The sequence below is a fragment of the Amaranthus tricolor genome, chromosome 10, assembly GCF_026212465.1.
Source record: "Amaranthus tricolor cultivar Red isolate AtriRed21 chromosome 10, ASM2621246v1, whole genome shotgun sequence".
NCBI lineage: Eukaryota > Viridiplantae > Streptophyta > Magnoliopsida > Caryophyllales > Amaranthaceae > Amaranthus > Amaranthus tricolor.
This window is the reverse complement of record NC_080056.1, coordinates 565,185-578,460: the sequence shown is the minus strand read 5'-3', so window position 1 is coordinate 578,460 and position 13,276 is coordinate 565,185. Positions and strand designations below refer to the sequence as shown.

Here is a 13,276-nt window from a genome sequence, read left to right as displayed (position 1 = left end):
CTGACACCATAATTATTTAAAATGATGATGACAATTAATACATAAATAAAACTAAGAGTTGATTAGAGGGTACTTTATTTAATTAGTTTGCTTGTTTAATTATGAGTAGTAATTAGTAATGCATTACTCAAATGATTAATTGGCAACAGTTGAATATATTAGTCCATCATTAACAATGATTAACCTCGGCTATTGTGCCCTCTAACCAACCACTTATCACCACATAATCAATATAAAAACTTACTAATAAAACTTTGAAAAATATGGAGTAAGTAATATTCAAAGTACTAAGGACTCATTCATATATATATATATATATATATATATATATATATATATATATATATATATATATATATATATATATATATATATATATATTCTTGGATATAGCAATTTTTTATTTACATTAATTATTATAATAAAAAAAGAATATTTATGAAAATCATTTTAAATTATGGGATATTAATTACATGACTTTACCAACATTATTTAAGAGCATTCTCTTGTACATTCTTTTGATGCAGTGAATTTTTTTTATCTATTTTAATTATTATAAATTAAAAAAATTATTTATGATTATCATCTTAATTAAATAAAAGTTGTTAAGCAAGGTACTTTAGTCTATGCCCTAGTGGCATAGGATAAATAAACCCAAAAGAATTAATATTTGTTTCTAAACATAAGATTTATGTAATCTTTAAAATTCTAAAAAATAATTAAATTTATATTTAATTAAGGTGTAGTCCTATTAACCTATATGCCGACATGGTTAAGAATTTATAAGTTAATGGATTAATATATATAGAATAGTTTAGAATAACGAGAAGTTGGGCGGTGATGAGCATCAAGTCAAGTAGAGGAGATCGATGTTAAGTTGATGCGAGTAGTACATTCGCATATGAGGGGTTGTTGGATCTTGAAAATTATTTTTATAACTTTTTTATTATTGAATAGACTAAGAAAAACAAAAGTTGAAGAGGAGAATAATTTAATTTAGAGTTTTGTTTGAAAAAGTAATATTTACTTTTTAACTGAGATAATATTTTATTTTTAAAAGTAAGTATCACGTTTAAAAGTAATATCTAATTTGATATAATTGGTAATAATTTTCAAATTTTTGAAAAAATTTTTATCGTAAAAAAACGAAATTAGTAGATAAAAATGTGTTAAATTGGATAAGAATTGAATTGCTTGTGAAACAACTTGAAACAAGATACAAAGTAGCGCACTATGATCTCCCTTTATTTTGTACATGAAAAATTAACATAAGTACTCTAATTTTGGAGATTTTATGTAGATTGTCTTGAAAAATTGACTTTTAATAGATAGATAAGTAAAAATTTAAGTGTTAGAAAAAACTAAATTAAACAGAATTAAATAAAAAAGTTGAATATTCACTGAAAATTATTAAAAAAAATATTTCTGCAAAATCAATCACCAGCTTAAAATATTAGGAGTAATATATAAATCATTAATATATTTGATTTACTTGAAGGTTGCGTCTAGTCATTTAGTCATTACACTCATTACTATACTCTACATATAACATTCAAATCATATTAAGTATAAAGATGTATTTGATTCATATCATATCATGGACTATGAATTATGGTACCCACAAATTGACTTTAAAGGGAATATTTAAATAAAAAATAAAATTCAAAAACAATTGACAAAATAATAAAACATAAATTTAATTTGGTGAAAAGAAACGGAAACATTGAAAAACAGAAGAAAAGGGCTGGCAATCACAATTAGTCACCACCAAATTAGATTTGGAGTTGTACCATTCTCCATAATTTTATTTATTGACAAAAGCATACACACGCTTTGACAGCCTTTTGCTATTTGTTCTTTTGAGAAATAAATAAATAAAAGAATTAATTTGTCATCAAGTTTATTTAAATTTTAATTTATTTTGAAGATAACTAAAACTAGAGAATCCCGACATAACAGAAAAATATTAATATTTTTTATAAGTGATGAAAATCAAACTCATATGGCAAACGTTCATGGAAAAATAGACATTCAACGTCGATATCCATGATTTTCTTATTGAAGTATCGTTTTATTTATTTTTCAGCTTTGACGGTTTAATATCGTAATCAATTATTATTATTATTATTATTATTATTATTATTAATTATCTTTTTTATTATTATTATTTCTAACTAATAACTAAAACTAATTAATTAATTTGCTTAGCTTGTTCTTTTCTTCATTAGTGATTGAGATATTCTTTCTTAGAACTTCTTGTGTTACTAATAACTAATAAATATCAAAAGTAAATTAAAATTCATCATTAAATTACTATTTTTAAATTTTGTTTTATTACTAGTCTTCAAAATATATAATTATTACGACATATTTTAAAGTGTAATTATGAAATGAAATTTAAAGTAAATATTTAAAATGTATAATTACAAATATTAGCTAAATGACAAATATACACCATAATAATAAAACCATGCAAGCTAATGCCCTATTTTTCTGGTATTGTGTCCCATATATCTCCCGACCACTCATCTAGAATTAAGCAAATAATTAAATAAACTAACTTAAAAATTAAATTTACAATTAAATGATATTAATTATTGTAACTTACAAATAAAATGAAGTTTCTTACTTGATGACAAACTAAATAAGTCAGCCAACTTACTTTACACTACCACAACTTTAAGCTTCCTCCCTCTTTCTCTCAGACATTCCTCACTTTCCTTATATTTTATTTGTTTTTCATGTGGACCAAGGTAAATAATAACGTTTTTTTATTTTTATTTTTTGAGCTCTATAATAATGTGAGTAATTCTTAAGCAAACAAATTTCTCTTCTTGTTTAAATAATAGAGTGAGTATGACGATTTTATTATATATATTATGTTAATTTGTAATTTTTATATATAAAGGAAAATTTGTGTACAAACAATTAATTCAAATTCTGCCTAAATTTTGTATACTTATCGGTGTCTTTTCAAGCGTTTTGTGTAAATTACCGTTATATTTATACTTTTTGTGTCATAATTTTCCCAATGCATAATTTTTTAATTAAGAACAAAATATTGTAGTTTTTGATATAATAGATATGGTTTTTTTAATTATTGATGGTTAATTAGGATGCAATATTGCAAGGAGAAGATGTTAATTTGAAAGATAAACAATAATTTATTAAATAGAAAGGAAAAGACGAATTGGCCTTTTTTTTTTTTTTTTTTTTTTTTTCTTTCCATTATATGTTTTTTGTTAGCTTTCACATATCGGGCACAGGAGTATCAATTAATAGAAAGTACAAACATTAACTTGCGAAAGTCCCTAAAAAGAAACAAACTTAATTATTTGACATTTGTATTTTAGTTTTCATTTGGATATATATGCGAAATTACCAATATAATTTTTTTTAATTTAACTAATTATAAAAAGGTTTTGGTTATGATTGAAGTTATTATAATTATATCTTAATTTGGATCATATTAAATTATGATGAGTATTGATTAAGTTGAACTCAATTGAACAAGACTTTGATTAAAAAGCGCTTATATATTTGTATAATTGTATTAGATATTTAGCGTGAACTATAAAATTTACTTCTATAAATAAAAATGATAAGTACAATGTGGTCAGTGGTTTATGAATTGTGATTAAACCTGTACATTGAGTTGGATAACGGTCAAGTTAAGCTCAAATAAAAAGGATCGGGATAAGATTGGCTCAAAAACCAAACTTAAATGGCCGTAGCTAGGGATAGTTATGGGTCCAGAATTCTCTTGGATTCACTCCTTTTTTAAGGGTCTGGATCTTATTTTTTGAGACCATCGGATCCGGGTTGGATCTGGATTTAAAAAACATTTGATGGGTCCGGGTCTCAAGGTGCAGACCCGGACTCTGACCCAAACCCGACCTCGAGACCCAAACTCTAAACCCGCCCCTCAGACCCGGACTCGGACCCTATATAATTAAATATATATTTTTTACTTTTTAGTAATTATTTTGTATTTGAATTTCATGGACTCGAATTAGTGTTTGTAATACGATAATAAGTTGCTTACAAAAATATAAAAAAACTCGCAAAAGGTTCAATTTTGACAATCAAAGAGATTTTGTTTAAGACCCATTAAAGACCCATCAAGGACCCTAGACCCGTCAGATATGGAGGTTCTGGATTTGGGTCTAAAAATTTGGACCTTTAGGGTCCAGATCCGGGTCTGGATCTATAAAAAATAATAGGGTCCGAGTCCGGATCTGGCCAGACCTGCCCCATGACCATTCCTAGCCGTAGCCTTTTAGGCACGCTTCGGCCCAACACAACCTATTTATAGCTTTGTATTTCTTATTTTCATAGAAATACGCATGTTACATCGAGTAAAATGCTTTTGAATTTAATTACTTATTTTTGTCAATTATAATAGACTATTGAAGATTATAAAAATCTAATAATATATCGTAACTCAAGCAAAAAAATAATAACAAAGGCCTTTTTAAGGGCCATACAGAGCCCCTAAATTTTTTAAATAAAAAATCTTTTTAAAATTCAACTCATTCAAAGTCAAATCCATTTAAAGTTCACATATTTAAAATTTGACTCTAACCTAACAAGCCCAGCCCCTTTGGACAGCTTAATTTGTGACATATGAGTATACCTAATGTCATGTGCTTAGAAATTGTATGTTTTATTATATTAGTACCATCGATTGTTTTTTTTGTGGTACCATTGATCTTTAATTATAGTAGTACTATAGGTTGTCCTTTGGGCTTTGCACTCAATTGTATTTTGATGAAAATCCACTAAATTGGTGTACTAGTTTGATAAAAGATAAAGCCTTAATGATGAGACATTAATAATATATAGTTGGAGCTTTAATGTCCAATTAAACTATCAATTTATTATAGAAAAAAAACATTCACACATCACGGTTAATTTTATGTGTCATTTAATTTATAATTTTTAGTATGAACTTTTTAATATTAAATATCTTTTTAGAGTAGTTGATCAAATAGTACCCATGGAGTAACAAATGTGGCTAATTCTTTTGTAAAACTTAAAAAATAATGTCTCCACATAAAATAAAGTTATTAAATGCTAAAGAACATTTGAATTTGTAAAATTTACTCGTGTATCTCACACTCTATCCTCTCCCTTCTCTCCTTATGTGGCGAGATGCAGGGAACTCCTAAAATTTTTTAATCAAGTGAACAAATCAAGTTTTTATGTAGATGTTTGATATAAAAAACTCAACAAAAAACTAATTGCTAAACTCCTCTAATATTAAGTATTTACCTTTAATTGCTTATTAGATAAAGTAGATAAATAAGCTAAAAGCCATGGAAAATTTTTTTTATTTTATTTTATCATAAAGTTAGATACATACTTTAAAAGTCATATACCAAATCTATTTTTATTTGCTTAGCCAACCAACAAGCCACAAAATAGATAACAATATGATATACTACTTCCTACCTTCGTTTCAATTTAGTTGCAACATTGGAAGTATAAATACTATTCACTTAGCTCCCTTAATTTGTAATTAATTTTTAATTTATAAGTTAAAATATAGTCAAGTGGGATCTTGTTTGATTCGTCTCGGTGTAAAGATTATTAATATCAAGGTTTTATAGTTTTTTATTATACATAATTAGAGATTTTAAGGATAAAATTAATGCATCTGACCGGATGAAAAATCCTTATGTTGCAACTAAAACGGAACGGAGGAATTATAAGGTATGATGCATAGTCTTTTATCTTTTTAGATCTTAATATCATAAGTTCATAACTTATATAATCAAAATATTGATGATTATGAAAAAAAGTCAAAACTATTAGAAAATCTTAAGTATTTCTTCCAACTCTCTTTGCATCATTTCCACTTTCCTCATTTCCACCTCTCTTGCCTTCTAAATCTTCTTTCTCTCTCTACCGTTTCTTCCATCACTTTCTTATATCTATCTCACTCTCACCCATCTCTTTTTCAATTGAGTGAACTACATAAACTCACTCTTTTTTCCCATTTTTCCTCCAAAAATCTCCCTTTATTTTTCCCCTTAATCGCCTTTTCCATCACTCTACCTTAAAGTTTAAAACTTTATATTAATTCCATTATTATTCTAATAATCTCATTTTACCCATCAAAAAATCCCTCTTTAATTCTTTTTTTTTTTTTTGTCAAAAATGGAAAAGGAATTAAATTGCTCAAATTATGGGTTAATGGAAATTTCACCAGAACAACTCTCAAATTGCTATTTCCACCCCAATTGGGAAGATTCAATTCCCACCATGGATCAAAATGACCCATTTGAATCTGCACTTAGTTCAATTGTATCATCCCCTACAATAACATCATCTAATGGTGTAGGTGATGGTGTGATGATCAAGGAACTAATCGGACGGCTAGGAAGCATTTGTGACTCAGGGAATAACAGCACAATTACTTCTAGTTATAGTACACCTTTAAATTCCCCACCTTCAAAATTCAATCTTTCTTCATTAATAATGATGGGTAATAATTCTGGAAATTACCCAATTCAGAAAAATTTAGGATCTTTTAATACTGACCCTGGATTTGTTGAAAGAGCTGCTAAATTTTCATGTTTTGGGAGTGGAAATAGTAATAATATTGATAATGGTAGATCAGGGTTGAAATTGGAATCTGGCAAATTATCTAGGGTTAATTCTGATAAGAAATTGGGTGATAGTGGTGAATTTGGTGATTCAAGAGAAGGTTCTTCAGTTTCTGAGCAAAACCCAGGTGCTGAAATTGGTGTTAAAGTTCAAAATGATACAAATTCAAGGAAAAGAAAGTCTGTTTCCAGGGCTAAAAAAATTAACGACAAGGTAAAGAAATTACAACTTTTTTTAACCATCAATTTGGTCATAGTAATCAAATTACTGTTTTTTTCTTTACAAATATCTTATTACCAAATACCAATTCATTCAAGAGCTCAATGGCTAATAATTTTTTATAAAATAATTTGTAAATTACAGCACTCACTAAAATGGTTGGAGTTACGTAATTTGTAATGGTTGGAGTTACGTAATTTGTAAATAATACTGTGACTATAATTCGCAGAAGTCCTAACTTTTGACCATAATTTGTAAACTAATATTTTTTTATGTTCAAATTTATGATCTGGGCATCTGATATCATGTGCTAACTGCATGTTATAGTTCATACTATAATATGGTTTTTAACTTATTTTTGGTCTAATTCACAATTTCACAAAGGGTAAAAAAACTCCCAATTAAGGAAAAATTATATAGTTAAGAGCTTAGTTATTTATGAAAAATATTAATTTTACAGATGGAAGTAGACAATGAGGAATCAAATAGCAAAAGAAACAAGGTAGATGATAAAGAAGCTAAAAAGGAAAATGCAGAGGAAAATACAGGGGAGTCAAATGATAGTAACAAAGAGAAACAGAATAATAAGGAAGCAACCAAGGCAGAACCTCCAAAAGATTATATTCATGTCAGAGCTCGAAGAGGTCAAGCTACTGATAGTCATAGTCTTGCTGAAAGAGTATGCTCTTTTTTCCTTTTCAATTGAGACTTGGGACTTGCAATTTTTGTATAGCCAAGTTTGATGCTTGAACACTTATTTATGTTGCCAATTTTGGGTTTTCAAGTTAGTGTCACATCATTTGTTAATTTCTAATTTCTTTGAAAATCAGGGACGGACAAAAGTTAGGCTATTTTTTTTATCATTTAAAGCGAATTGCAAATTTAGATGCGAATTGCAAATTTAGATGGTTTAGAATTGTAAATTTAAATCATGTAAAAGTTATTGAGCAAATTGCAAATTTATATCATTTAAAAGTTAGAACCAAGTAACATATTTTTCTAAATTCCAATGAAAAAGAAGTTATAAATATATAGATTATGATAATGAACTTTGACTTAGTGGTTGAAGATTGTTTATTCGAGACTTGTGATATATTTGATGGTCACTATTTACAGAAAGATCAATTCTTCTCGCCCTCTTGGCTGTAGACCGCAAGAGATTATTTTTAATCTGAATCAAAAAATAAAAAGAATATTTTGGTTGTCTAAATGTCTATTTTTGTATGTGGATGTACAGGTTAGAAGAGAGAAAATTAGTGAAAGAATGAAGTTTCTTCAAGATCTTGTTCCTGGTTGCAACAAGGTATTTAAGTCTGACTTTTAATTTGCGTTATGTAGCAAATTTAAAAGACTGTTCAAATTTTTAATGGATTTAGTGGTTTTGAAAAATGATTTGAAATTAAATGTAAATTTTATTGCTTTGGATCATAGGTTACAGGAAAAGCAACCGTTCTTGATGAGATTATAAACTATGTGCAATCATTGCAGCGCCAAGTTGAGGTATGCTACAATTATCAGTTATTTAATCAAATTATATTAATTAATTTTAGCTCAATAACTTTGGCTTGATTATGAAATTAATTCAATTTATTTGTTTTTTTTTATTTTAATTGCAGTTTCTTTCTATGAAATTAGCTACTGTAAATCCAAGACTGGAGCTTAACATGGAATCTATTCTCTCCAAGGATGTAAGTTTTTTATGTCGTTTTTTACTCAATCAAAAGTTTAAGCCGATGGATTATCCTTATAAGTTATATGTTATATGCTGAGCTATCACGCCTCCTCACACAAGAGCGATTTAGGCTAATAGTGTGTATGCAACATATGCTTTCCTCATACACGACATGAGATATTTCCCTTGAAATTACAAGGGTAGATATGTTAAGGAACTAAGTCGACCTATAGCTTGTGTGAATATTTGTAGCCCATATGTTATATACTGTCTTATCGATTCTGACAAGTAAATTTCTGTGGTTATTATTTCAGATGTTTCATTCTAGAGGATCACCATTACCTCAAGCAATGTATCCTATAGATCAAAATTCAACACAAGCCTTGCCCTTTGTTTATCAATCCACCCAACAATTGTCATACCCTTTGCAAAATGGTGCTCCAACTGGGATTGAGAATCACTTCCCTGCAAATAATATGAACGGCAATGGAATCGGGCAAAACCCGAATGTTCGAGTTGGTGGATTTATAGACTCAATGGCTCAGATTCAGGTACATTGCAAATTTTAGTAAAATGACTTTTTAAATTATCTGCATCACATGAAGTTATTAATAATGACACAAACTTGTTATTACAAGAGAAAAATTGTGTTCATCCGACACTCAGAACCAACCTAAGTGGTGGGGCCATGTAATGATATCGGGGTAATCTAATGTTTGTATCCCTCTTTTGCTATGTAATTTGGGCAAATGATGTTATAATTTAAGCCTAATGTATGATCTTATTGTGTAGTTGCCAACACTTTGGGAGGATGATCTTCAAAGTATTGTTCAAATGGGTATTGTGCAAAATCAAACACAAAATTTACCTATAGGTGGGAATAATTTTCAAACAAATTATTGATGTAGAATTTCCAATTAAATATTCCTAATATGTTAATTTTTCTAATTATGCTCATTATTTCTATATTTGGTTTATAGGTACAATGCCAAATGCCCAAATGAAAGTTGAGCTATGATCTCTATAATTTCCTTTAAAGCTAGCATTTTCCAATTACAGCAAGGCTAATAACCATGTATATACCGAAAATTGTTCATTTGGACAGATGATATTATAATTCTACGTTCTAGCTCGATCTAGACCAATCGATAACAACTCGAGATTTCTCTCCTTATACCGGAGATTTCATCTGCACCCGATTCAATTTTTTCTTTCGAGAAATACTTAGAAGCCTCTCGAAAGTTTGTACTATAATTTTAGAAACTAATTGTAATCTTAGAGATGATTATGTATTATTATTGTTACTACATTGTAAGAGATGTTTAGATGTAGCATAAATTGTAGTAGTAAGTAGATAATTAAAAAGATTGGAGAACAAGAAGAATATTTACCTTTTGAGGTACATTTGTTCTTCCCAATATTATCTTGTAATATGAACTTAGTACATTCTTATATATCCATTACTTTTTTTTATGGCTCTCTAATAATCTTAAATCCTTGTTAGTGAATCTATTGTCATTACTTTAACAATATGTTTGGATATTGTTATTAAATAGTGGTAATAATAATAATTTATTGTATAAATTTTTATAATCTGTATCATATTATTCTCATAGTTTTATTTTAATAATACTCTATTACAGCTAATATTACATTTTCAAATGGTAATGTGTTGGAATGAATTTTATGAAGAAAAATGAGATTATTGAGAGAGAACATAGTCATTAAACTAGTTAAAAGAAATTCCTATTAAAATTATATTAACTTTTCATTACTATTTTCATCATTTAATACTGACTACAAATTGTCAATTTTTTTATGAATAAAATATGTGACAAAATTGTCTATTGATAATTGGTAGTAAATTAAATTATATTCTATTTTTACTTTCTTTTTATTTTAAATTTCTTGAGTTTTTATTAGGGAGATTTCCAAATTTTCATTTCTATTGAACCTTTTCACATCATGAATAGTCGATTTGACAATGATTATGCCCTATTAACTATTAATAAATGCTGTCATTTTTATGTTAATAACATAAAATCATGTACTTCTATAAAATCATAAAAAAAAAAAAATCATAAATAACTCTTCATTTAATTGGCTAGGAGTTAGGACTAAATATTGAGTAGTAGATTACAAGAAAAGAAAGAAATGAAATGACTTTAGAAATATTAATATTAAAGTTACTTAAGGGACACAAAATTCTTTAATGATAAACAGCTGTTAAGTGGGGACACTTTATCATTTTTTAGTCTAAACAAATAAATTTGATGCATTTTTGAGTTGGAATCCAAATAAACTTCTATCATTTTTTACTTTGAATATTAGTTGATAGATTAAGATATTAACAATTGGCATGGATATTAAAAATTGGTTAGAATTACTAAATTGTATGGGTAGAACATAAAGAACGAAGGAGTAGTCATTATTGCTCGATTTATCTGTCTTATTTTTTATTTTAATATATTTGAATAATTTTATTTAATTTTTAATTTTGGATATGACTTTATCACTTTTATTTTTTATATTTTCAAATATACATATCACTTGCTTAACCTAACCCACTATATCTAACTTCTTAATCTTCGTGTTATTTAAAATTTAAGTAAACTATACCCAGGACGTACATTTAATATATCAAAGGTTAACTTTTTTAAATACTATTTAATTAAATCAGCCAATAAACAATTATCATTATAAAAAGATGTTAAATTGAAGCACAAATTGTTTTTTTTTTTTTAAGAATTTAAAGCAAGCTAATAAGAAGTAATAATTATTTGTATATTGAATTTTAGAGCTTAAAAAACATAAATTTTTTTTTTCATTATACTGATGGATAATAAAACGAAGTCACGGTTCATGGGAGACATCAGACATCCAATCGCAGACAGTTGTGTCTCCAAAACATGGATAAATATTGACATTAAAGCCTGTGAAAAATGCAAATTTTTTTTTTTATATATTTGTGTTTTATGAAGTAAAAATAAAATTTAATAATCTAATTTATTATTTATTTTTCTGAAAATATAAATACATTGTTCCATTATTCTAAAATGATTTCACATTTTCACCTAAATAAATCACATCGATTTTATGTGACAAACTCAAAAATAAAAATGATCTCATAACATTGTGTATAAATATAATGTGACAAAGTGATTTGGATTTCTTTGGATGCTACTAGTTGAGATTGGACTTAAACCAATAAATCAATTGGAAAGATGTAGAAGGTTGAGAATAGAGATGTACACTTAAATAACTCATTTTCTAGTCATATAATAGAACGATATTTTCGAACATGTTTATAATGCTCAATCATAAAAGATCATTTAATTGATGAGCTTAATTATCACATATTTCATTTTAATTTGTCCCGTCATTAATTCTGCAGCTTTCCCATTTTAGATATTTTTTCATTATTTTTATAATTTTAATCCATAAATATTTTTTTCATTTTCTCTCAGATTTAATCATATCCTTACAATTTAATAATTTATAGGTTTTTTTTTTTTTAAATACATATATCTATTATTGATATTGCAATGTCTTACTAATTGATTAGTATAAAAAGTGATATAATCCACTATGTATATCATATGCAACTAAAACTTTAAAAGAAGCTGACCCACTAAAAGATCATCTTGATTCTCATCCAACAAACAAATAGAAGACCCTAGCTAGTTTTAAATTGTTTTTGACCTTTTTGAAAACCTTTTCATAAATTGTTTCTATGTAAATGGGAAATTTCTTCAATTAAGTAAGTCAATTTAAACTAAAAATATAGTTTTTTTTTGGTCTTTCATTGTAAATTTTAATTGTGTTTTCTAAAGGCATGCTAGTATATATCACTTTTAAAAGGCTAATTTTAAAATTTTTCTAAGGTTTTTATATTTTTACTCTATTTTAAATGTCTTATTTTAAAAAAAATCTAAATTAATTTAGATAAGGAATAGCAACTTAATTTTTTCAAAGAAGCTACCTTTAATTAAAAAAAACACTTTCAGAAAACTACAACTATGTAAAATCAATGCTTACATGCTGATTACAATTTTTACGATTTATATTATTAGATTACATGATTTTAATTTGTCGTAGAAGTTGACTTTAATCACTAATGTAATTAGTATTTTTATCATATAGAATATTACAAAACTTTTCTAAGAAGTCATGCATACAACTACACAAGTTCAAATAAGGGTCAATAAATTTGTATCAATTTAAATATTCTATAAATTTTTACCTAACGTGTAAAATTAAAATTAAGTAGGATTGTCAAAGTACTATATATGTGAAAAGATGATCCTAAACAAAAAAAAATAAAAAAATAGGAGTAGATAAAACAAAAAGAAGAAAAACGTAAGAAAATCGAACAAAAGAAGTATTGATGCATGACAAAATATGCCTTATTTTATGTTAAGGGATTTTATGATTAAATTAGTGAAATTCCAAGATTTGATGACTTAAGAGACCGTTATTAGGAGATCTTTAATAATTAAACTTTTTTTAACCTTTTCTATATAATTCTTACAACTTTTTTGAGAATCTCTCAAACACAATCAATTTGAAGGTGACATCTTAACCACTAAACTATGGTGATAAATGAGTACTTGATATTATAGAGTATCAAGATACTTAGCTTCAAACTTTAGTAAAACAAATTATATATATATATATATATATATATATATATATATATATATATATATATATATATATATATATATATATATATATATATATATATATATATATATATATATATATATATAT

The 13,276-nt window shown here is 26.5% G+C and overlaps 1 protein-coding gene across 2 annotated transcripts; it reads left to right on the top strand.

Annotated features, from left to right (window-relative positions):
* Window positions 1–5,832: 5,832 nt before the first annotated feature.
* Window positions 5,833–9,995, top strand: LOC130826028 (transcription factor bHLH78-like). Of its 2 annotated transcripts, none has more exons than XM_057691500.1 (8): window positions 5,833–6,825; window positions 7,292–7,510; window positions 8,069–8,134; window positions 8,263–8,331; window positions 8,448–8,519; window positions 8,818–9,054; window positions 9,296–9,377; window positions 9,484–9,995. In XM_057691500.1, the coding sequence occupies exons 1-8, from the start codon at window positions 6,163–6,165 to the stop codon at window positions 9,519–9,521; spliced, it is 1,446 nt and encodes a 481-aa protein (XP_057547483.1). In that variant the 5' UTR covers window positions 5,833–6,162; the 3' UTR covers window positions 9,522–9,995. The 2 variants fall into 2 exon arrangements, with proteins under 2 accessions (XP_057547483.1, XP_057547484.1); XM_057691501.1 differs by lacking the exon at window positions 9,484–9,995 and adding an exon at window positions 9,142–9,207 and having other exon boundaries at window positions 9,296–9,383.
* Window positions 9,996–13,276: the final 3,281 nt, after the last annotated feature.